The sequence below is a fragment of the Arvicanthis niloticus genome, chromosome 17, assembly GCF_011762505.2.
Source record: "Arvicanthis niloticus isolate mArvNil1 chromosome 17, mArvNil1.pat.X, whole genome shotgun sequence".
NCBI classification, from domain to species: domain Eukaryota; kingdom Metazoa; phylum Chordata; class Mammalia; order Rodentia; family Muridae; genus Arvicanthis; species Arvicanthis niloticus.
In genome coordinates this window covers 2,976,330-3,003,306 of record NC_047674.1, presented here as the reverse complement: position 1 = coordinate 3,003,306, position 26,977 = coordinate 2,976,330, and the positions used below count along the sequence as shown (strand labels likewise).

The 26,977-nt window shown below is 39.3% G+C and overlaps 1 protein-coding gene across 5 annotated transcripts in view; it reads right to left on the bottom strand.

Annotated features, from left to right (window-relative positions):
* The window catches only part of Fbxl17 (F-box and leucine rich repeat protein 17), a 421,711-nt gene that overhangs the window by 294,652 nt on the left and 100,082 nt on the right, over positions 1-26,977 (bottom strand). For all 5 annotated transcript variants that reach the window (XM_076914670.1, XM_076914671.1, XM_076914669.1 and 2 more), the window contains one exon: positions 13,144-13,251. In XM_076914670.1, coding sequence (XP_076770785.1) covers positions 13,144-13,251 — 108 coding nt within the window. The remainder of the gene's footprint in view (positions 1-13,143; positions 13,252-26,977) is intronic.

Here is a 26,977-nt window from a genome sequence, read left to right as displayed (position 1 = left end):
TTCCTCAATACTTACTTTCTGACTAAATTATTAAGTTGTTATCATGAGCCCCAAGTCCGATTTCTTTACTGAGGCAATCTGTTCTGCTGATTTATAAATGGGACTTTATATATGTCAACATCACTATTTGATAAGCCACAGAAGTGTATTCGAATCACACTGATGCTTGAATAAAGTTTCCATTTCAACAGCACGAACTAATTTTAAAGAACAAAACTGGATGGAAGTAACATCTCCGAGTCCACTCTTGGATAAAGGCTGACCTCAAGTGTCTGAGGTCAGATGAACTGACATTGAAATCCTCTTTGTAAGAGTGTCTGCAAGGACACTCACAGTTTATAAACAAGTGTGTGGTGAACACCCAAGGAGTGAAAGGAAAGTGACATAGCACAGTAAAATGACATTTAAAGTGTAACACCGTGAGTTAAGCAAAGTCCTTTCAAAAGCTCCGTCAGCTCTTCTCAGTTTATATATTTCTATTAAGCCGGAAGCAACAGCTCTGTCAAAGATGGAGCCACGGAGGAACTCATTCGTCCATGTTACTCACCGAGACTTTCCCAGGTTGGTCATCTAGAAGATGACCACATTTATTTTGCTGGTGTCACGTTCATACATCTTGATATTTCTGTGGCCAAAATGAAAATGTTGCACAAACAAATACATATATTATAGCTAGCATGAGGGACAGAGTTATAAATGTAGAGATGGTACCACACAGCAGACATGTGCACCTAACACAGAGGAAACCACAGATGTGACAAATTACAACACCCGAATGGAACAAGAAAAGACCAGTCACTAATTTGGGGAATAAAAACAAGCTAGAACCGTGTTGGTGTACCACGGTGGAACAACTCATTTTAAATCATTTTTAAATACTACTTCAGCTGTTTAGTGTGTTAGCTTGACTCATTCTGCATCTGTAAGGGGTGAGCAGGACAGAAGACGCACGGTGATGAGGAACGCACGCGGTTACTAATCTTACCTTTCGGCAGCGAGGACACTGGGTAGACAGTGAGGCTTCATGTTTTTAAGTAATGTTTGACTTAAATTTTATTATACTCTTTTAATGAAATGGCAGCTAGAAGTACAGTCCTACAAAACTTTGTAAGTCAGTATAAAGTAATTTGTTTTGTCCAGTTTTATGATTTATCTTAACGTAAATGCTAAGCACTCTTCCTTATACAATGTAAAGTAAATCAACATCATGTCGTCACCAGACTGCACGTGAGGAAATCTAGGCAGACAGCTGAGGTGACTTGCCCAGCATGGCTAATCAGCAGTCATGCAATTAGCTTGGATGACCGTGATAAATAGTTTGCTGCCCTTTGCAAATTTTTAAGGAAAAAGTCAATTAATTGTTCTTCCCAAGTCTACAGGACCAGTCCCACAGCCTCCTACTCGGCTTCTGTCTTGGAATGGAAAATCGGACAAGCCAGCAGATGCCCTCTCCAGAACTCTCTGAGCAATACGCACCAGGGTGCACCTCAAACCAACCGAAGAACATATTTTCTACATTTCAAAATACCATTCAGACACATATAACTTATCAGAAACAAATGAAGTAATCATCTGTGACTAAAGATGCCATCACCCTCTAAACCAGAACACTATTATTAGAACAAGACACTGAGTGACCAGTTGTTTGGAAACTTACAAAGGCAACAAAGTTCATCTTTCATTTCTGGTCTCTGAATAAACAAGAAAAGGAAGACAAAATTGAGTTAGCTGCATGAATGATCATTTTTTCCGTTACTTATGTTAAATCGACTGAAGAAAACTCAATTTTGTTTTCCTTTAAGAAATAGTTTGTATTTTCAACCATAAGCACTTTTAAAAATAAGTGTTTTGTTTTCAACTTCTTCTAATGTTACTAGGGTCAAGAAAATAGCAGTAGCATGGGCATTTTCCTGAGGTCGTAGAGAGCTTCCCAAGGAAAGCTGGTTTCTAAACCAGCTTAATTTCAAATAATCACTTTAACTGTTATCTTACACTAACTCAGCTCAACTTGATTTAGCAATATCACACAAAATTAATCAATGTTATTAGTAAACTAATAGCTCAAAAAGCACACACAATTTAATGACAAACAGCGCTAATAAATCTTCCAACTTTAACATACCCACAACAGTATCTAACTCATAAAGGATGTATAATTTTCATATACCAATGACATAAAAAGGAATCTTTTGGCAAAATTCTTTAGCATCTTCATAATGTCCAGTTAATATCAACAACTGTGTAAAGTTATTTGTGAGCTGACTGGAACTATATACACTTCACTATGTCTCTATGCCACAAGCTCAGGAATCCAGGGAATGCCTAGTTGTACGACAGGCCCATGTTGACATTTCAGATAACAGAGATATTCAATTGATTTTTAACTTAATATAGTATATCAAATACCTATTTTAATTATTGCCCTAATAATTATATAATATATGCAATTAAATAGTCATTAAAAGTATCTCAATCATACTTTAATATAATTATACATTCTAATATGTAGTATTATATCAGTTACCACTAGTTTATAAATTAATTTCCTCATGCATTTATATACTTTTTTTATTCTTAATCTCCTAATAGGCAATTCCCTACTTTTATATCATTTCACAAATACCCAAGGATGAACTTCTTACCATTAATATATTAATATATAGTATATATAGTATGTAATATATATACTATATATTATAATATATACTTATATAATTAATATAACATAATATGTTATTTAATATGACACACTTCTTTAATTTTAGGTTATCACCAAAATGTTCACTTTCATGCTGCTTACAACTTATTTTTCTATAAAAATTTTTCAAATAGAAACAAGTACACTGAAAACAAATATGTACAAGCCAATGCCATTTAACCTGGATCAATTATCACTAGCTTGTCATATTTATTTTCTCATCCCCTTATAGGTAACTCCCTAATTGTGTGTTTCGCCAAGACCCAAGTATGACCCTCTTAGCATTAAGAGTTTTTAAAGTGTAACAAATGTCACAATGATAAAGTTAATTATGTCCTACTATCCAATGGGTATTTCATACTCTTATCTTCTCAGTAAACCCCGATATGTATGCTCAAAGTTGCTCTACTGCAGTCCAAATGACATATAACCAGCTGAGTCCGCATGATGTTATGTGTAGACGTAAAGCTTATCTTACTAGGAGATACAGTATCTCATTAAAGTCCTTGGCTCTCACTGCCTTTCCACTCTCTTTCTCAGTGTTCCCTGGGCCTTAGGTGCAGCAAGCAGTACTCTGTACGTGTATTCACTGGGGCCGGGCTCTACAACTCTGCATACTGTTTGAGTGCGGTCTTCTGTAGTAGTCTCCATCTGTGGTGAAGACTAAAATTATCTGTGGGCATAAGGACAAATGTTTATACACTGTTAGGGACAGAATGACTTAGTAAATTAGCAGTTGTAGAGTCTCCTCAACAACCATGATTTTACCAGCACTGAGTAGTTATCTAGGTTTCCAGTACCAGGCATGGGCTCTCTCTTGCTGAACAAGGTTTCAGTCTGACTAGAGAGCTATTGGTTATCACCAAGACAGGTGTGCCTCTACTACACTTGTAGGGTTACTGACTGTGCCATACTGACCATTGACGTGCTTCACAGGTGTGACAGCTGTATGGGACTGTTGGCTGCTCTCCTCCTTTGGATCTCGCATGGCCTCATCTGGCACCATGAAAGTTAGTCCTCAGGGAGATCACACTCAGGTCAGCACCTCAGGGGCTTCTGGGCTCAGTTTCTGAAGTACACTGTCTTCAGCAGGAGGGACTTACCTTCCACCTCTTGAACGGTAACAAAGGCAAGAGCAATAGTCTGTTTTAGAAGTCTCTTAGACAACCCTGATAACAACTCAAGAAGGCGTCCCGTGACTCATACTGACTGTGTGTTCACATCTGACTATGTGTTCACACCTGACTATGTGTTCACACCTGACTATGTGTTCACACCTGACTATGTGGGAGAAGAAGTGACCAATGGCTGAGTGAGATGTGACATTTGTCTTTCTGTGCCTGGGTTACCTCACTCAATATGATCTTATCTAGTTTTGTTAGGTGGTCTTTAGCCCTTGGAGGGAGTACCATCAGCCCATATAAGAAAAGTTCATTCAAATTATGTACGTATATTTATACACTGAACTAATTATGTGTGTTATGTTTTTGGGGGGTGCTCATTTGTTTGTGTGGTGGGTTTTTTAAGTTAAAAGTTAATGGTATGAATCTGTGACATTTTCAGACATCCATAGTGTTGTTTCACTAACCTCCCTCCCTTCCCTAAGGAACCCCTCCTTTGCTCTTTCCACTCTAAGATCACTTGTCTCCTGCCATTCCTCTTATCCCCCTCCTCTCCCTCCTTCTGGTTACCTCCCCACCCCATAAGGAGACTTCCTTTTCCCAGTTTTCCTCATCAGATCGCTTGCACTCTGCTCTCCGCCTCCGTTATTCCTGAGTCTATCATGGCAATTGTGCTCTTTGTACTTTTGTGAGTTCTGCAGTGTCTGCTGGCCATGTGTTCACACCTGACTATGTGTTCACACCTGAAGATGTGGGAGTAGAAGTGACCAATGACTGAATGAGATGTGACATTTGTCTTTCTGTGCCTGGGTTACCTCACTCAATATGATCTTTTCTAGTTCTATCTGCTGACCCACAAAGTTTGTAATTTTGTTTCACTTTACTGCTTAAGAATATAACCCAGTGCACATGCATCGTGTTTTCATTAACCACTCTTCAGATGCAGGGCATTTAGGTTATTTCTAATTCCAATCTATTCTGAATAGAGTAGCAGTGAACATGGCTGAGCAAGTATCTGTGGAATACGGTGTTGAGTCCTTTGGGCATATGCTAAAGAACAGTATGGCTGGGCCACATAGTCCATTTATTTTTAGGTTTTGGGGGATTTTTCACACTGACTTCCACAATGATTGCACCAGTGTGTCATCTCACCAGAAGTGGATAGGGTTCCCTTTGCCCTGCTTCCCTCCAGCACTTACTGTTGGCTGTATACCTGATCTCTGACATTCTCACTGAAGGAAGATCAAATCTTAATATTGTTTTCATTGCATTAGCCTAACTTCTAAGGACCATAAACATTTTTTGAGGTATTTTTTATCCATTCATTTTTCTTCTTCGGAGAATTCTCATCCATTATTTTTTTTAATAAGTCACTTGTTTTTAGGGTTTTTTTTTCCTGGACTTTAAAAAAAAATTCTCTATACATTATGAATACTACAACTCTGTCAAATGTCTAGCTGTCAAAGATTCTTTTCCATTCTCTGGGCTTACTCCTTATCCCAGCCGATTCTTTTGCTGTTAGGAAGCTTTTTAGTTTCATGAGAATCCAAATGTCAACTGTTGGCCTTAATCCTTAGGTAAACAGACTCCTACACAGAAAATCCTTTCCTACACATGAATCATGTAGGAGATCAATGAGAGACAGTTTTGGTGCCAGGTGTTAGATGTGTATCTGAGTTCATTCTTCTGCATAAGGAAACCCAGTTTCACACCACTATTTGTTGAAGACACTTCTTTTTTCTGCATATGATGTTAGTGTCTTTGTCAGATATTAAGTGTCTGAAGTTACATATGCTCATGTTTGGATTTTTAATTTAATAAAACACCATACTGTTTTTATTACTATGGTTTTGTAATGTATCTTAAGATCTGAAATTATAATTCTTCAGGCAGTTTTCTCCAATTCAGGACAGTTTTGGCTATTGGAGTCTTTTGTGGTTCCATATGAAATTTAGGGTAGTTTTTGGAAACTCCTATCTGGAAAGAATGATTTTCCAGATTTTATTGGGATGGCACTGAATCTGCTTTAGTAGAATGGTCATTTTTATAATCCATGATCACACAATGTCTTTCCATTTTCTAATGTCTTACTCTGTTTCTTCTGAAGTTTCAAGTTTTCATTGTAGAGTGCCTTCATTTTCTTGGTTAGGTTTATTCCCAGAATTTTATTTTCATTTAGACTGTTGTTGATGGGAGTGTGCCCATGATATTCTCTTGATGTGTGTTGGTATGCAGAAAAGCTCTTGGTATTTGGAAGTTGATTCTTTATCCTGCCACACTGCTGAATTAGTACATAGGTTCTCAAAGTTTTCTGGTAACATTTTTTGACCTCTATCAACTTCAAATATGGACAGTTTGTCATTTTCCTTCCCTACTTGTACCCCATTAATTTCATTCTCATGCATTACTGCCCATCAAGTACTTCAAGTACAATGTTGAAAGCAGTGGCAACAGTGACCACCCTGCCTCATTCCTGACCTCAGGTGGACTTGGATTGGTTCACACTTTTCTCCATTTAGGATGATATTGACTGTGGGTTTCTCAAATACAGCTTTTATTTTACTTAAGTACGCTCCCTCTAGCCCTACATTTTCTAAGATATCATTTTTTATCATAAAGATATTTTGGATTTTAACAATGTTTTTTTTCTGCATCTATTAAGGACAACATATCATTTTTGTCTTTAATTCCATTTATGTGGTTTAGTTCACTTATTGAATGTTGACCCATCCCTACATTTCAGTGCTAATAACAACTTTGTCATAGTGGATAATATTTTTGAGATATATATATATATGCATATATATATATATATATATATATATATATATATATATATATTCATATTGTACCTTCAATTATTTTATTATTTTTGAATCTATGTTCATTGGTGATATTGGCCTGTAATATATTCCTCTCTCCCCCCACCCCTGTTGGGCTGTGGAAGGGTATCCTGGTTCTTGGGTTGTGGGTGTTTGGTCACACTCCCAGAACCCAGGCTCCTGACATGAGGTCTAATCTCCAGTCAACCTGCACCCTTCAGTCACATAGGGCACAGGTAGAGGCCTCAGGCCCTAGAGAGATTTACATACTAATGAGGTACCTGACAGCCAGAGGGTGGAGCCAATTAAGCATTCCTCCCCAGCCCCTCCCCCACTCTTTCCCTCCCTATTTAACTCAGGTCTGCCCTGGGTTTTTTTGGGGGGGGAGGAGGGGGGTGCATCCAGATCTATCTATATCTGCCATGACATTAAAGCCTGTAAAAAGCCATGGACTTTCTCGTGTGTGTTGGGGCGGCGCTGTGAGGAGCCATGGAGAGGCCTTTAGTGAGCCACTGGGCCTAACTTCCAGCTGGAGGAACCCAAAGTGTTCCCCGCCAACTACACACAGACTGGTCAGAGGAACCCTGCAGTTCTCCAGCCATATTACCTACACACCCCCGTGTGTGTTTGTGTGTGTGTGTGTGTGTGTGTGTGTGTGTAATAGTTTGGGTATTATAGTAATACTGGCTTTTTAGAAAGAGTTTAGGGACGTCCTACTGTTTCTTTTCTTCTCTCTCTTTCTTTTAAAGGATGTTTAAGAAGGAATGACTATAGATTTCTTAATGCCCAATAGAATTCTGCTGTGAATCCATCTGGTCCTGGACTTTTCTTAGATAGAAGGCTATGGTTTCAATCTCCTCACTTGGGTCTGTTTAGACTGTTAATTTTCTATTGGTTTAATTTTGGTTGTTGGCTGGATCTAGAAAATCATACACATCTTTCAGATTTTCCAGCTTCATGGAGTACACATTTATTTGTGCTTGTTTTCATTTTTTAATGTAAGCACTCAGTGCTAAATGTTTCCCTGGCAAGACTGTTTTCACTGTGCCCCAGGGGTGGTGTTTGTTGTATTTTCATTTTCATTTAGTTCCAGGAAGTTTTGTATTTCTTTCTTGATTTCTTGTTTGACCTGTCCACCACTTAGTAATAACTTGTATAATCTCCATGAGTTTGTATACTTAAGAGAGATTTGTTTCCTGCCAATTTAAATGTTTATTGCATTGCGGTCAGATGAGATGCAAGGAGCACTTTCAAACATGCTGAATCTGTAAGATTTGTATTGTTCTCTACAATGGGGTCTATTTTAGAAAAACTCCCATGTGGTGCTGAGCAGAATGTGTACTCCTTGGTGTTTGGATAGAACACTCTGTGGATTTATTCTGCTAAATCCATTTGTTGTTTGGTGTCAGTGGCTTTTGATGTTTCTCTGTTTATTTTTGTCCAGATGACTTGTCTATTAAACAAAGTTGGGTATTGAAGTCACTGTCAGAACAAGGTCCAAGAATGGAGTCAACAAGAAGAGTGCTTGTGAGAAAATCTCAAGAAAGCAAAACAAGGAGAGTCCTGTGACCTGTGCTTCTTCAAAACCTTCAAACTGTTTTTAGAATGCGGCTCTTGCCCTGCCCAGGTACAACAGATAGAAGTGAGTTGACTTTAGGTTATTTATTACAACTGGCTACTGTTAATTGTTTATATTCCTTTGTGGAAAAACGTGTTTTCACCACATGCCATCTGCCAGTCACATGCAGCCTGTCCTTGTGATTGGATATATCACTCATGAGACTCTTAACTCTCACAGTACAAATTGTTGGATGCTCCAAATAAAGTTGGCTATTGCATAAGACTAGTCTGCCTCATTTTTAGACTCGTCTTTTCCAGGTTCACACTGCCAACTAAAGCAGGAAAGCCTTACCACTAATGGATTGATATTAATACATGTTATAATTCCAGTAATGGATTTTGATGATAGCAGGCATCCCTTAGTTTGATACATATATGGTTAGGATAGTAATGTCTTCTGCATTAACTGTTCCCTTGATTAGAATGAAGTGTCCCTCTCTATCTCTTCTGAGCAGTTTTAGTTTGAAGTCTGTTTTGTCATACACTAGGATAGTGACACCTGCTTGCTAACTGGTCCCGTTTGACTCAAGTACATTTGCCCATCTTTTTACTCTAAAGCAGTGTGTATCTTTAAAATTATGTTGCTTCAGCCATGTGGTATTGGCACACACCTTTAATCCAAGCACTCAGCGGAGGCAGGAGGATCTGTGAGTCCAAAGCCAGCCTGGTCTACAGAGTGAGTACCATGACAGCCAGGGCTACACAGAGAACAACCATTCTGCTATTCCTCATAAGCAGCAGATAGGTGGATTCTTGTTTCCTACTGTACTCACAGCCTGTCTGGATTTTTGATGGGAGAATTGAGGCCATTTACATTTAAACACATTACTAAAATGTATGTGTACTGAGTTGTTGATTTTGCCATCAGCTGTGTCCTCCGTGGTATTCTGTGTTTTAATAACGATGGCTTTGTATTTCTTTCCACAGTTTTTCTGTTATCCTCATTCTTTCCACATAGTATTTCCTGTGTTTTCCTTAAGTTTAGTTTGTTGTATATAATTTTTTACACTGCTTTGTCACAGGAAATTTTCTTTTTCCTTCAATCCTGGCAGATAATTTTCTGGATATCCTATTTCAGACGGGCTGTCTCAGTCCTGTAGGAACCATAATGCATCGCTGCAGGCGCTCCAGTCTTTCTGAGTTTCCTTTGAGAAATCAGTTCTTATGCTGATGGGGTTTTCATTATACGTGACTTGTGTTTTTTCTCTTTCAATACACTATCTTTTTTATATATACTTAGTGTTTTAACTATAATATACTGTGGAGATTTTCTTTTCAGTCCCATTTATTTGATGTTCTGTGCACTTATTGTATCTGTATGGTTGTGTCTTTCTGTTTATTTGGGGAGAGGTTTCTTCGATGACCTTGTTAAAGATCTGGACTAGCCCAGTGGCCTGGGATTTTTCTCCCTCATGTGTCTATAATTCAAAGGTTTGTGTCATTTGTTTGTCCCATTTCCTGTGTATTCCTTTCATGTGTTTTGTGTTTTGTCTTTGTCTTTGTCTTTTAATTTTTCGTGTTACTTGTTTATTTGCTCTTGATCCTTGAACTGAAGCCAATGGCAATTGGTTTACATTAATTTTGAGAGCAGTGACATGTTCCTTGTAGCTGCCTTGTCAACAAGCGATACAGAGGCATTCAGTCTGAGCAGGAGGACTACTTGCACACTTGCATTTGCTGGATTTCTTTTTAAAGGAGCAGGAGAAAGACATTTTGTATTTACAAGCAGGTGGCTGGAGTGCACTGACACGTCCAGCTCTATTGGCAGTGGCCAACTCAGATCCATGAGAGAGGCTGGTACTCTGGCCTCTTACATGGAGCCTTCAGCTCTGACCTTACATAACTGGACATTTCCAAACACAGTCCAGTGCACCCGACTCTCATTTACACGATAAAGAAGCGTAGGAAGGTTTCTTATTGTGGTAATGTTTGATGTTAACAGCATCTCCTAATTACTGGGTATAGAAACAGAGATCATCACAAAGTAAGTGAGCAGTTCAGTTAAGTCCAAAGCTATCCAAGTGGAATTGACCCAAAGTGCCCACAGAGGAGTGCAACAATGTTCTTCCATCTAGTCCCAATCCGTCCTGTGTCCTCCAGTCATTTGCTTAATAATTCAAGAAACCACAATGCCCCATTTTTGTTTCTACTAACATACTAAAACATTTGACATTTCTTAATTTGGCTGAGTAGCTTCACGGCCCCACCCGCACCCCAGCTCTACAACTTCTAAATTCTTTGATTCATTAAGACACAGGAAACTACTAGTCTAAGGATACATCATGTAATCCAAGTGTCTGATTTCTAACACAGAAATTAATGCAGCCATCTTGTGGCATTTTTCTTTATTTGTAAAACACAAAGCCCCACAAAATTATGTGTTAAAGTGACTTTGTTAATCATGTAAAAAGTACACATATTTACTCCTAACACTACATGTGTCCCAACTGTTTCATTAAAAAATATATACTATAATGATAACAAAGAAAACACAATTTTAAGGGGCACTTAATATATTTACTGACATTTTATAGACATTAAACTGGTTAAAAAACACTACCAGAAGGCAAAGATTTTAAGACTAAAGGTTGGTTTTTATAAAACTTGCATTACACAGCCTTACAAAAGACTTGCATGTTTACAACACGGTACCACCTTGCTCACAGCTGAGCAGGAGGAAGTAAGCATCGTTACAGCACAAGCTAGTCTTTTTCATCTAAGTAAATAACTGTCCTGGGAAACTGTGAGGACTACAACTGTATGGACTAGTTTAAGAGTCTAGAAGTTTCCACCTATTTACAGGCCAGAAGAATCTTCCTAGCACATAGCACTTTCCAACCATACATTTACTGTAGCTATTACTTTGTTGCAGACAACAATTCTGTTAAGTACCAATATTCCAGAATTTGAGGCCATCACAAACACTCAGGGAAGCGCAGTTATCTGGTAATCCTGCTTTGTCTTTAACGAGTACAATTTTGAGTGATCATAAAAATCCCACATATGGTCACTACAACAGTTGTGAACAATCTGTTCATTCCATGGCATTTCTACTCCACACAGCATTAGAAAGGACTAGGAAAATACTCATCTTCCAAGACTGTCAGGCCAGGGTTGGAGGGAATGAATAAAAATATGTGCTCACATATGGTCTTGGTTATACTAAGATGTTCTGACATATCGATAATTGATACCCATCTTTTTCTCTAGCTTTAGGCTCTGATCCTCTGAATACAATTAAGTCTGACCAGTCATTTCAGACACAATCTAACCACAGGCTCCCTTCAGGATACACTAAACAAGAAAAGCGATATGACTTTCTTAAGCCAAAGTTTGCACTAATTTTCTAGCCATTTGCATAGTGAAGAATCTATTTTAATAGTAAAAGTGATTGCGCACTTTATTCTTACTGTGATCTCAAGACTTAGGGGAGCATTTGCCATCTACTGCCTTAGCTAAGAAAATGAAAACATAATTTGCTCACTTAGTAAGTGACAGAGCCAAGGAACAAAATGAAGTTGACAAAGGAGCTCAGGCACCTACTCTCTGCACCCCCACGACCACCACAGTCTTATGTAATGCAGTAACATTTGTTCTTTTGACTGGAAGGAAAGAAAAGTTCCTCACTAAGCTGTAGCCTTGAAGAGACTCAAACAGATCAGGCATAAAGAGAGCTGTGATCATCCTATTTATTTCAGCATTGTATTGCCATGCTGCTGTTCTGTAGTCATTGTGAGAAAGGTGAAGGACAGGGCTAGTCTGCTGTTCAGTCACAAAGGTGACACCAGCTCTCGTTTTATAAGTACAATATGATAAGAGTTAAAATCTATAAAGTACATAAGTCAGAGGGTATACAGATTAATATTATAGTAGTCTGCTTTTCTACCACGTAGATGTAAGAATTAGACCCTAACTATCTTGGAGCTATGTTGCGGAACAGAAATGAAACAGCACTGCGAAAAAGATGGAACCTTCATCACTTATAAAATGTACGTCTGGTCGTTAGTGAACTCTGAGCTTGAAGGCACACATTTGTGCCATACACTCTCCAATTATCTTATATATTCGGATTAGTCATACATAATTGGTTTTCTTAAACAAATGCTCCTGGATACAGTGACAGAAAAGTAGCTGGCATCCAAAGTATCATTTACATGCAATGCTTTAAAGTAAAAGGTAAGTGGTATCAGTTTCTTTTTAATTTATGGTTGCTCTCTTCAGACCCACCAGAAGAGGGCGCTGGATCCAATTACAGATGGTTGTGAGCCACCCTGTGGTCACTGGGAATTGAACTCAGGACCTCTGGAAGAGCAGTCCCTGCTCTTAACAGCTGAGCCATCTCTCCAGCCTCCAACATCAGTTTCTTTAGTGCATCGTTTTATAAGTATTAGCAATGAAATGTAAAGCACATGCTTCATTTTAAAATGAGGATTCCACTTCAGAAAAGGTAAGTAGGCAGTTTTCTAAAACTGGGTTTTGCTTTATAAATACTAGCACACTTCTGTAGTTATGGAACTGCTTTGCATCAACTACATTTGGCAATATCAGAAATCCAGGCACAAATGGAAGACAGCCGTTAACCCAGCCACTCACTTGAGCTTGGCTGATCCATAACCCATGAATTCAACAAGTCCCGCTTCAAGACAAATTATGAACTAAACGGAGTGCGACAGGTCTGTGATTCCTCCTAATCAATGGTGAATGCAGGCAGACCACAAGTTCAAGGACTGCCTGAGCTATATACTGACTTCTTAGGATACAGATCCATCTTGTAGAGCCCTCCTAGAAATGGGAGGAGGGCTGATGGTGGCAACCACGCCATCGTGGCCTGTCACCTTCATGATTCTCAGAAACATCAGGAGAGTGGGGCTATGGGCCTTACCTTGGTTAGGTGAATGACTCCTTTGGAAGTAACTGAACAACCCATGAAGCCAACATACTGAAGTTCAGGGCAGTGCTCCGCAAATGCCTTCACTGACTGATCTGTCACCTAGGGAAAAACATGAAGAACGTTACTTGAGGTGAACTCACAGTGAACTGTGATTTGACACTTGCAAAAGCCTGTTCCACAGGAGCTTCATTAATCTTTCCCTTTCCAGTGGGTCATCTGATCAGCACCAACATGCTTCAATAGCACCCGTGTAACTAAGAACGAATTCCCCGGCCTCACACCCTCTAGACCCCATGCTGTCATACTTCTTTACAGATCCAAAAAGACATACCACCATAAGCTACTCCACTTCTTGTCCTCTGTCCCCACCTCTCTCTTCTTCATGTTTTTATTGACACTATTTACATGCTATAAACTTCATCCTTTAAGGGTTCAGCTTAGTGATTAGAAATATATTTATAAAGCAGGGCAGCATCATTAATATGTAATTCTACATATTCATTCCTGCAGTCCTCTCCTTAGATTACTGTCTCCAGCTGGGAACCCATGCCTGCTTTCAGATTCAGACTTTCACTGTGCTGTATACTCTCTTGGGTCCCCGAGTTGCCAGCTACAGATCTTGAAACTTCTCAGTCTCTGAATCATATAAGTCAACTCCCTATAAGAAATCTTGATAGAAAAGAGGAAAATCTCCTAAGAATTTATCTCTCTAGAGAAACCCAATGCAATGCATACTGACATCATCTGAGAAGATTATTACAAACCAAAGAGTAAATGTGATGGGGCCCTAGGATCTATACTTTCGATAGCCTCCAAGTTACTCTCAAGTCATTCAAACATCAGAGGCCCTAGCAATTCAAAGGACTGAAAGTATTGGTTTTAGATACTTCTAACTAGCTTTGCTTTAAAAATAAAAGGCAGAATGAAACTCCATTTCGGTCTCAATCATCTCCAAAACATCCTCTGCATATATAAGTTACCTGTCTGTAATTGTGTGAAACTTCTCTTTATGGCTATGATGGTTTCACTAGGCATGGCCCCCACAGGCTCACCTATTTGAATGCTTAACCCATAGGGAGTAACACTATGGCCTTGTTGGGTGGGTGTGGCTTTGTCAGAGGAAGTGTTTCACTAGGGGGTGGGCTTTGAGGGCTCAGATGCTCAAGCCATGTCCAGTGTGGCATTCTCTTCCTGATTCCTGTTGATCCAGATATAAAACTCTCAGCTACCTCTCCAGCCCTATGTCTGTCTGCATGCTGCCATGCTTCCTGCCATGATGGTAACAGACTAAACCTCTGAAACGTTATGCCAGCCCCAGTTAAAGTTTGTCTTTATAAGAGTTGCCTTCGTAGTGGAGTCTCTTCACAACAATGGAAACCCTAAGACAATGATTTCACAAAGGTTCAACTTAAACACAAACACACGTTAGTTACCACATGATTGCTTTTGAATTTATTTCTACATCCAAAATCAAATCACTTTTGTTAGATTACAAGCAGCAATGACATCCATTGTTTTTGCATTAGTTTTGTATGTGTGACTTTTATTTGTATCTTCTTTATGCTTTACAGACAATGGGAAACAGAAGTACGTGGATAGCATTAACTCTAAAACAATCACAGAACATTTCCCTAAAGTAATGAAATCCAAAGCACTGATGGTAGGTCTGATAAAAGATTAATTCTGCCTTCAAAAGTAAAGTATGCTTAAGCATATTAAGAATAAGGGTACCACTGATAAATTAAAAATGGACCTGTCTTACACTCAGCTTTCTAAATACATTATGTTAACATGGACCACATAAGGCACGGAAATCGCTGAAAGCATCAATGAAACATAATCTTTAATTAAAAGCCAAAACTAAAGGTTACAGAGGTTAAGTACATGGTCAGTAAGTTAAATACCCAGCTCAGTCTCAGACGAGCATCAAATCTTTTTCCAAGAAGGGTGGAAAGGAAGAGAAACTCAGATGACAAATAAAGAACACAGGAGAACCCAGGTAACAGGACCTGAGCTTGTAGGGACAAGGAAAGAAATTCAAAATTCTGCGGGTAGGCCTTTCTCTTTTACCTGGGGTGGAGGGAAAGGCAGAAAGACAGCTGAGACTATTCCCTGCCATCAACAGAGCCTGGGAAAGTGATGAAGCTCTGAGGTACAGAAACATTCTGATGGGTGCAGGTTTGTTTTGGAAGACTAATAAAAGGACCTTCGAATGGCAGAGGCCATCAGATCTGAAACAGGAGACCAGAGAGTAACCTGTGACACAAATGCTGGCATACCCACGTATAGATTATAGAAGACAAGGACAGGTGGCTCTCATCTTCCCCAGGACCCTAGAGTATGAGTACCTAGCTCTAAATCCCTCCTGGATGCCCCATCCCTTTACACACATACATAAAAAGGTCATTTTGGGAAAGTCATTTCTCTGTATTCAGTCTTTCTATAACTTCACAGAATAAAACATGAGAGTAAATAACCACAAAAAAACCACATAATTTCTCAAGAGATATTAACTAGTACCACCATCCTGATTAGTTTTTCTCTATTCTGATTCACAGTCAGAACCAAGGAGTCAATGGGTGAAAGAAAGGAATTCAAAACTTTAACAAGATGATACTAGTACATAACCAATCTCCTTTATCCTTTTGTTCCTGTATGCAATCAGCCACTGTCTCACGACACAGCTCTGGCAAGAACTGCTAACATGGTTTCTGTCTTTATACCTCTGCCTTTTCCAGAAATGTTATTACTACAATTCCATCATAAGTAGCTCTTTGGGTGATTCTTTCCCTAGTAAAATGCTTTTGATATTTATCCATATATGTGTGTGCATACATATATATAATCTACTTAGTGTTTTAATAGAATTGTTACAGCTGTATAGGATTCCTCTATTCAGTATATTTGACTAGTTTTAAAAACTGGAATATATATAATATGCACTTGTATTTCGGTAGAATGGTCACAGTAAGTGGACTCTGAGTAAGGCACTTTTATCTGAAAAGGCTTAGAACTGTAAAGAGGAAAAAAGTGGGGGAGGGGCTTTTATATAAATGTCCTGATGCTAAATAAAGAGATCAATTTGTTCTTCATTAGGACTTGATGACTTGCTGTTTTCTTAGGTCACGGAGGGCAAAGACTGGATGTTAGTATTAACACCAGTTAGGTGAGGTTGATTCACTGAGTTAGGCTTTACAGTCTGGACTATTCACTCAGTGCATATCTGGAAGGGACAACAACCTGGAGTTGCACCAGTTGCTTTTCTGTGGCTTATGGAAGAAAGAGTTTATTTTGGCTTGTGGTTCCAATGCCCATCCAAAGGTCAAGAAGCAGCAAGCAGCAGGCATGGCAGCATATAGAGGACACTGAGAAGTAACAGCTTCCACTGAAACATGAAGCAGAAAGCACGAACTGGGAGTGGGGTGAGGCTATGAACTCTAAAAGCCCACACCCACTGACCCTCGCTCTGCAGCAAGCCTACATCACCCAAATCTCCCCAGACAGCAACACCATCAAACACCTGAGCATGTGGGGGTCTTCCTCATTCAAATTACTACAAGTATTAACTCCAAAAAGTGGAACCTTTTGTAGACATTTATATATAGTTGACAAAGTGTTACTCCGCAAAGTCCTCAATGAGGGTACAAATAAAAATTCTTGTCCTTGATAAGAAATTGAACACAACCAATGAAAGACTCCGACTTCACCCTACTCCCACAAGATCAGTCCAAATACATGCTCTGGTAGTTTCTTCATTATAATCATTGAATCAATCTAAAACAAGTTCTATGAACAAATCAAACAAACATTATTAACTGGATGTGATTGCTAAATATTAACAGTGAAGATGGCCTGGAGTATATATTGGGGCTATCTCTGCTCTCTCTATTGTATGCAATAAAATACAACATATGCCACCCCCATATTCTGAACACCCTCAACTGCCTACATATTAGAGCCACTAATGCCACGAATGACACCAGTCAATCCATCAGACCAAGCCTCAGTGATCTTTCACGGACACAAATCAAACCACATATGTCTGCATTTTCCAATGACACCAATTAGTCTTAGGATAAAATCCAAATTTCTTCTGAGATTTACAAGGCCCTGAATAATCTAGCCCCTCCCTATCTTTTCCCTATTTTTTCATTTCAACCAAATATCCTACCCTGTGCTTATGTGAACCATCACATCTGTGCTCTTCTATGCTATACGCCCCATGTGAGGTAAAAGAAAAGTTCCAAGAATAAATACTGGCGAAGGAGGCACTGTGTTGATACACACCTGATGCTTTTATACTGAAAAACTTTTCATTCTGATACCAAGAAAAGGTATACTGTTGATTTTCTTGTTCCCAAGTGGCCCAAGAAATGGTGGCAAAGAATCCGATTAATATCTTCATAAAGCTAAGGACATGATTTTCATAGAAAATAGCCAGAGTAGTTTGGTTCCTCATTGATGTGTCTGAAGGTAACTGGACACTAAAGAAGAAGAATTAGCAAAGTGACTACCTCATCCTACTCCAGCCCACAGGACCAACTCCAGTCCTTCTGCTCCCCAGGAAAGCACAGGGAGGCCTCTTTAGGGAGCATTTTGTAGGAGTAAAGCCAACTTTCAAGTGTTTCTCCATGCTTTGCAGCTTAAATAACCTGGAGGACTCTGGAGGTCCCTCATCCTCTGCTTCCAAATAAAGTCAGCATACAGCCATTGACTTGATGCTATACCCGAAGGGGAAAATACTGCTACTAATATTCTAACTCTGGCCATTATTAATTTGCAGGCAGTGCTATTTCACACTCTCAAAAATGTATAAAATACTGTATTTAACTGTAAATATCTCCATTATGTCTTTATAGTGGTCTAATTAATTTGGTGATAATGTTAATGTGAGATATACCATTTTAATAGAAATAATCTAACACAGTGATTGATAAATCTCACTTAAAATTTACTAAAATAAAAAAAAAAAAAAACTGACCATTACCAAAGGTCATGTTGGGATTTTGTGAATTATTTTCTAAAGGTTTAAAACTTCATTAGTGTCCAATGAAAATTTGGTAATTAGATTGTTTATCTGGATTTCCCTGATTTTAATTCATCCTATCTTATTTCATTGTTAGTCTCTCTACTGAGAGCCAATGGGTTGGCTGATTTTAAAAGCCTATATATTCCACCTTAAAGAATTATAAAGGTGAAGATACTGGTCTACCTCTAAACATATGGGTATCTACTAAAATATCTGTCCCTACTAAAATATATTTAAGTTGAGCATAACTGAACCACTTTCATTCAGTTTGCTAAGTTTTTTGACTAATGCTAATTCTGTGAACCAGAAGTTAAGACTGTAGGATCTAAGTGAGACAAGGGAGCGAGACAATTCTAGGTGTGTTCTTACTTCAGCTCATTAAGTGGGCATTCTAAAACATAATCTACGAATGTACCCTGAGGTACTCACAGCAGTAGGCATTACAAATACATGAAAGTAGACACGTGCACTCATATGTTAGCCTATGAGATCCCTAGGTAAGCACAAGACCCATTTGAAATGAATGAGCGAAAGCTCAAGTAACCACAAGTAATTCTGTGGTTCATCACAGAGACATGCTTCAATTACATGAAAGTAAAGGATTCTTTTGCTATTCTGTCAAATTTTATTTGGTTTTTAAACACTAAAGTTAGCAGATACATTCAGAGAACTCATTTCAAAAGCTAAAAAAAGAAAATAAATCAGGAGCATGGTTGAGTGTTACATTAATCGTCCACACAGAGAACTTAAAACCTTAGTTGTTGGGATGTACCATGTATTGCATGAGAAGTTGTGAAATGTGGTCTATACAGTTTGAATTCTGCATCATCCAGCTTCAAATGGTATTTCTTCCTAAAACACGGAAGGAAGGAAGGCTGAAGGAAAAGCAAAGGTTTTGAGTACTTCTACAGCAGGGCTACTGAGTACTTCTACAAGAATGCTAAAACTTACACAGTGGAAGACAGGAAGCCATGAGAAGTGTAAGTTACTGAGACTTCACCGCTGTCTTTGCTTCAGTTCCTAATAGTGCACCTACAATCTCTGAGTCCTCCCCTGGCCTCTGATGCCAAACTTTCCTCTCCCCCCTCCCTTTCTCCCTAGCTTCCCTAGCCTATCTGGAACCAACATCATTCCCCAGGGCTTGGTTCTCCCTTGTGGTCCTTGTAAATCCTCCTGTCCACTCTCCCACTCTGCATTAGCTGACTGCTCATGAGACACATGAAAGCCTTTAGAATAGTGGGTGAGGAGGTGAGACAGGGTTTCCCTATGTAGCCCTGGCTGCCCTAGAACCCACTTTGTAGACCACACTGGCCTTGTATTCACAAAGATCTGTCTGCTTCTGCCTTCTGAGTGCTGAGATTAAAGGAGTGTGCCACCTGGCTCAGAATGAAAGCCTTTTAAATAGTATTATGTTATTAACTTAAAATACTGGTAGTTTACAATAGAATTTTATTTATAGAATAAGTACATAAATGAGCAAATAAAATACTGACAAACTTTTACTTATCTCAAAAAAAAATTAAAATTATATGACTTTGACTAAACACCCAGAATCAGACAGCCTAGGTTATAATTCAGCCCTACCTCTCACTGACTATGGAACCGTAAGAAGTTATTCAGTATCTGGAAAAACAAGTGCAAAAATGAGATACAAACCTAGAGGCCCACAATACATGAGGTGTTCCATAAAGTTTAGCCACTGCTCAGCGCAGAGGCTCATTCCCTTTCCTAGGTCCTTGGAGATGGTACTTTGAACATTTTATTATACAGTGCTACCTTATTCCTACCTTATTTATTTATACCTTATTTATTTATTTATACCTTATTGTATTCAGGGAGAGTATGTACATGTACATATATACATATGCACATATATATATATATATATATATATATATATATATATACACATACATATATGTAGTAAGAAGCTGATATAATGTCATGCCTACTCTCTCCCAAACTAGTGAAAATACTAACGAGTACCACTCTTTATTCCATACTCAGGCTGAATTTATATTTCCGGGCAGTGGGGTTATAAATATAACTTCTGGTTAATAAAGTATCAATGGCAACTTTAACTATAGGTGACAAAGATAGCATGTACTTTGTAATGAGTTCAAGATTGTAAGTTCACTTTAGTGATTTCCTTCACAAATGACTTCTTGGAGCACAGCACACTCTACTGTAGGTATCGCCTTTGGAACACATACTAGGGTGGGAAAGCCCCAGACGAGGCTTTGGATTTGGCCCCCAGTAGTAAAGAAAATGGTACATCTTATTTGTGAGGGAATTGTGCAAGGCAGGCTTGCACTAGCATGTTCGGTTTACGTGTGTAAGAAGGGATGATGTGAGTGAACAATATTCCATGGCAGCAGAGAACACACCTATCCCAAGAAGGCTGACAGCAGCTACTGAGTGTTATACCATGGGAGCACAACCTTCAAGAGTCTCTTGAGCTGGGAAAATATTTAGATTAGACTTTAATATTTTAGCAGATAAAACTGCTATCCATGATGGATAAAGTCTAACCAAGGTATAAAGCCCTAATAATTTGTGTTTTAATCATAAATGAAAGGCAATAATCACTTGCTTAAAAATAATACACACAATCTGGTATATGAATATAGAACATTTCTTACATATTCATGCTAACATTCTTTAAACAAGAAAACCCATCATCAAAAACAAAATTTAAATTAGGTTATTCATTTTTCATCATGTCAGACAAATACATTCACAGCTCACTAAAAGTTCTCTCGTACATTTTAAACAGCGTATAAAATCTCACCTACTTTAAGTAAGGTGAGAGAGAGAGAGAGAGAGAGAGAGAGAGAGAGAGAGAGAGAGAGAGAGAGAGAGCAGCCCTGCCATTTAGCCCAAACCAGCATGCAGGGCATACTCGCCACCCTCCCGCAGGGAAGAGAGAGAGAGAGAGAGACAGAGAGAGAGAGAGAGAGACTGACTCTGTTCATCTGACAACAAACACTGTGCTGTGCAAACGTCTCACATTTTACATGAGAAACCCAGAGTGGACAAAGCTCATGATACCCATGTCTCTAGGTTGAGAGGCAAAGGCTTACAGCTTCTTTATGAGACTGTTCTACCAAGTCCAACTGCACGGGCCCAAACAGTCAATTCTCCATAAACATCAAGTGAAACATGAAGGAATGACTCACCCCAGGCAGAGCAGGCAAGGGAAACACTGTGTGTGGACACCACACTGACAGATGCATTTCTGAATTAGCGCTATTAAGGAAAGTGAGGATTTGACTGTCTGGTTGTCAGTCATGACACTAGGTCATATTCCTTTATGTTTATTTATACAGCAGGTAGAGCTGTACACAGTCTGACTCAGGAGGATGTTTAGGGACTGCTGTAGTGATGCTAAGTAAAGAGTCAACGAGATTAGCACAGCACAGTGCTCATTCCCATCTGACTTGCAGTAACAATGCTTTCAATCAGGACATGGTTAATGATGGTTATGTGGCCAAAAGATTTACTAAAAGTATTTATTGAAGTACAAAAATAAATGCAACTTGAAGAACAGATATGAAATTAAAAGATATACATAATATGACCATTGCTATCCACACACAGAAAACAACTGAGGAGGAACATTACCATCTCCTCACAGTACAGTCACAGTGCTGACATGACTTTCTGTACACATTTGATTCTTGTTCTTCAGAGCTCTACCGGACTGTTTTAATGCCCGCCTCCTTAAACCAGAGCCTTACACGTGAAAGACAAATGGTCTGCAGCGAAGCCAGACACCCAGTCCTTTTCTGACATCTCATTTGGGGCAGAGACTCACATCTTTTGCCCAGGCAGGCCTAGAACTCACTCCAGCTCAAAAAGTCCTCCTGCCTCAGCATCAAATTAGCTATGATTACAAACTGTACCAGAAAAAACTGCCACAGAAAACACTTAAAAACAACAAGGGAAAAATGCATGACAGGAAATATTTTCAACTTCATCTCTCCTTGAAGGCTGAATAATTTCCATCAATGCTTATAAAAATCACACAAAAACTGGAAATGTCTTTAGAAATTAAGAGATTATTCAGCCTCTAAAATACTAAATAAAAACCGGTACCATATTATCACATTTATATCACCTGGTCTTTGTTGAGAGAGAGAGAGAGAGAGAGAGAGAGACAGAGACAGAGACAGAGACAGAGACAGAGACAGAGACAGAGAGACAGAGAGACAGAGAGAAGAAAGGAGCTTTTTAATAAACTATGGAGAAAGAACATTTTTACAAAGCAGTGCACATAAAATCTAAGTATATTGTTTCAAGCCCAAAAACAAGTTTTAAGTCTGCTTTTAGTTTATATATATTGAAAAAACCTTTAAAGTTTTTCTTTAAAATTAATAAACACAATGCCATGCTGAATTATTTTGTTAGTTTAAAATAAAAATATGAATGTATGTAGACAGGTTGCAAAACACGGTCATTGAGTTAGAGCCTCTTATTAAAAGGCATTTTCAGGTGCATGAATACAGACGTGTAACTGGGGAGCACACTGCAGGAACTGAGCAGACCCCCCCCCCCAGTGACATGGGGGCCTTTGATGTACTACACAGCTGCTCATTCTTGTCCCCCTGAAGATAATACACATCCAAGGTTCCCCAGACCCACTGGCACCTGGTTTACTGACCTAATAAGGAAGCTAGGGGCCGCCTCATTCCTGCCCAATGCTCATCTTTTGGTCGATGTCCTACAGGCTGTATTTGCTCTGACTCTAGAATATCCAGATCTGTGACACCAAAGCCACTCAATGCCTTTTCCTGTCTCAGAACTATTCCCAGGTCATGATGAGATAGATATTCTACAGCAACTACAGCCTCCAACTTTTCGATGCCTGAATGTCCCCTACTCTAGTCTGCACCAAACACCTTCACCTGAAATCCAAACCCAACACCTATCAGGGGACTATCTCAAACAGAGGTCTGTACTGCACACAAAGTTTTGGTATTTTTTTTTCTAACAACAAAATTAAAACAATTAAAATTCAAGAGGAATTAAATACAAGGGCCAAGGAAAAGAGAAGATGCCATACAACTTGCATGTTTCCCTGTACACACACACACACACACACACACACCATCTTTCTCCTCATGTTTTCAAAATATGTACCTAGACTAGAAACTAGCAAATACCATGCATGCCCATAGAGAAGGGACTCCAGCTGCTCACGTGTTCAAAGGCTTACATTTCCAGCCTGTTGTACTAATAAGAAGTAGCAAGACCCTCAAGAGATGGACAGTAAGAGTTGAATCAAAGGAGGACGCCTTGACCATGATATTGGAATCCTGGTCCCTTCCTGCCAAAAGCATGAACAGCCTGCTCCACCATGAACTCCCACCATGAGTCACTACTTACCCCCAAACAACAAGGTCAAACAGTCATGGGAATGAAAATCTCCTAATGACAAGCTGGTACACCAGAGGGTAGAACACTGCTCAGCTGTGATGGGAAGAGCTTCCTCATGCAGTAGATGAGAACTAACACTGAGACCCATAACTAGACAATATACAATGAGAGACTGGACCACTCAGTCTTAAAAAGAATGTTTTGGTCAAACTGCTCCTGTCAAGACTCAGAGAACTTATATGGGAAAGGAGGCAGAACGGTCATAAAAGCCAATGATGAAATACGATTCCAAGGAAATAGCGTATTTCAGATACAACAGGACCGACGCACAAATATGAACTCACAGATTCAAGGCATGTATAGTTTCTAACTAGATTGGGTCCCAGCACTGAGAGGGAGAAGAAGACGTAAGCCATGTCTGTGCTCACCGGTGTGCCTAACTGCACCTCTCAATCAGAGACCCTACCTGAGGAAAGGCCAGCCAGAGAACTAGCAGCAGGCCCTGTGGTACCTGGCTGTGTGGCTAGGAAGACACCAGAGACACTGTAGAGTGAAAAATTATAAAGGCCATCTTATCAAATATGTATAAATTTTTCGCCTTAGACCTTGGGCAGAAAAGCACCTGCCAGCAGGTTTGGGTCCATCTAATTAGTTACAGAGGAGGGGGGAGTTACAGTACAAAGGCCTGTTAAGAACATCCCAGAAACTGACTGGCCAAGGGAAGAACGACACCCTGCCCCATGGTACGGCCTACTAGTGTTCAAAAAAGGTAAAACAACCAATCCTGTGCACCCGCGCGAAAGTTCGATTTTTCCCTACCCCGCCCATATATAAGCGCTATGCCCCTGAGCCACGAGGTCAGTCTCTCTATCCCCTATGTGAGATATGGGGATATGGGCTGGCCCAGAGCTCTGATATAATAAACCACCTCATGTATTTTACAGCAAGACGGTCTCTCGTGTGTCCTTTGGGTGCGTGTTATCCTGAGACTTAAGTGGACCCCTTTTTGGGGAGTCCCGGACCTTTCAACACCAGCACCTATGTAACACAGGGGCTCAGTTTGCCTGGTAACACCTGTAAAGCACCAATACATAAAATACTCAGAAAACAAGTATAGGCATGCTTGAAGAAACAAAAAAAATAAATGTCAGCAAAGCAATGGGTATTAACAGAAGAACCAAATGAAAATGTTACACCAAAAAAAAAAAAAAAAAAAAAAACAATAACCAAAATCAAGCCAGTGGTTCTAAACCTTCCTAAAGCTGCAACTGCTTCATACAGTTCCTCACGTTATGCGAGACCCTTAACCATAACATCATTTTTACAGGTATTTCATAACTGTAATTTTGTTAGTTATGAATCATAATGTAAATATCTGTGTTTTCTGATGAAAAGAGTGAAAGAGTCATTAGAGCCCAGAGAGGTCATGACCTACAGGTTGAGAAACACTGTTGTAAACAGAACAATGAAGGCACGAGAAGAAAAAAAAATCTAGACTTTAAGATAAAACAATAGCACGTACCCATCTGAAAAACATAGGTAAAATAAGCCCAAACCAAACACAGCCCTGATACACATGGTGCTGTATCAGGGGCGTTCACGGTCCTGTCATGAGAACTCTAGAGTGAATACAGGAACTAATCTATATTCAGAGAAACAGAAGAAAGTCCCCCTGGTTTCAGAAATGATGTGAACTTGCAAATTTAAGGTCAGGAAAGCTCCCAAAGAGAGATCCACAGAAACATTCGGTATGATATCGCCTAATAAAGTCCTAAAGAATCAAACCAAAACACACTGAAAGGCGCAAACCCTCTCTGCAAATGAGAAGAATAATCCGGAAGACATCTTTACCAGCAACAGGAGAGTAGGGCAATGCTTTTAAAGTATTAAAGCAATTTAAATTTTCAAGCCAAAATTCTAAATCTAGAAAAAAATACACTTCAGGAATGAATAGGAAATTAAAATGTATACTAACAAAGAAAACTTAAGCGAATTTCTTAGCCAGCCAGCCAACCTGCCAGAAAAGAATAACAAAGGAAGCTCTGCAAATAGGAAAGGACAAAAGGGGCTCTGAGAACACTCAGAAGGAACAACAGGAAGAGCAGACGGATGGATAGCACAGTCGCTCCACCTCCACCCTCAGACTTCCTAAAAACCACTCCAACATTCACCATTCAGGATGGAACAGATAAGAAAACAAAGCCCTACTGGGGTGCAGCTGCATCTCCCTCTCCTATTTTCTTCCTGTTTTCAACCAGCAGATGGCCAAAGCCCTGGGCCCTTGCCCCAGACACCTCTGAGGGGGATTTAGATAAAGAAGCAGCCAAGAGCTCATTGGGCTGCTGCACCTCTGCACAGGAGTTTTAATCACAGAGTGACAAATGGGTAAAAAGAAAATTCTTTCTTATGATCTGGCCAAACACAACACATGTACTGCTCTATTCTGTGTCGATGTGTTAATGCATAAAAACGCGAGATAGTCAGTGTTACATGCATCACCATGCAGACGTAACAGTAAGTCTTGTCTACCACCACTGACAGGACTTGAACTTACAGAGTAAGAGAAAGACAAGGGAACTCTGCACCTTTACTAAGAAGCGTTACCAACTCTGGCGTCGGTTCATAGCCCTGAGATTCCAAACAAGATTCCATGAGGAACAGTGTAATTCCAAGAACAAGAGACACGTGACCTGAGTTTCATGAACATGCTATCGAGAAGCTGTGGTCCACCATTAGACACGTTTTACTGATAAAACACAGAAGCAGGGAAACAGTGTTCTTCCAGCCACAGGGACACAACAGTGAATGCAGGCACCGCATGGCTGTTGGGAGGCACAGGCTTCCCTGCTACATTTACAAAGCATGTAAACAACAAGTGACCTTATTATTTTTTAAGAACTATTTCAAACTCAGGAGTCTACATAATCTCTTCAAGTTTTTGTTTTGTTTTGTTTTGTTTTTTTAAGGTTTAAAAGCCAGGGAATTTGAATGTTTCAGCACCATTAACGCTAACCCTAGCATTACGGCTGCTACCAATCAACTTTTTTTCCTTTTAAAAAGAATGCATAATTTTAATGAATGCTATTGCAAATTACACATTGGAAACATAATTTTTCATCTGAATCGGGCCAATGTCTCTTGGCACATGTGTCACTGTCTCAAAATAACTGCTAATCTTCAGATATAGTTATTAGCAACTGCAGAAAAGCATTCAGAAGGCCAATTCCTTTTAAGGTCAATGATTACCAGTTAATGACCAACTGGTTCTGACCATTGCTCTCCTGACCTTTACATCATGTTTTGAAATACAAGACAATAAATAACAATTAATGACGACCTATTTTGAAGGGTGGTTCTCAGTGACTATCCATGCTCGCTGAAAGCATAACTCTTTTGTGTTTATAGAATCACCCAGTC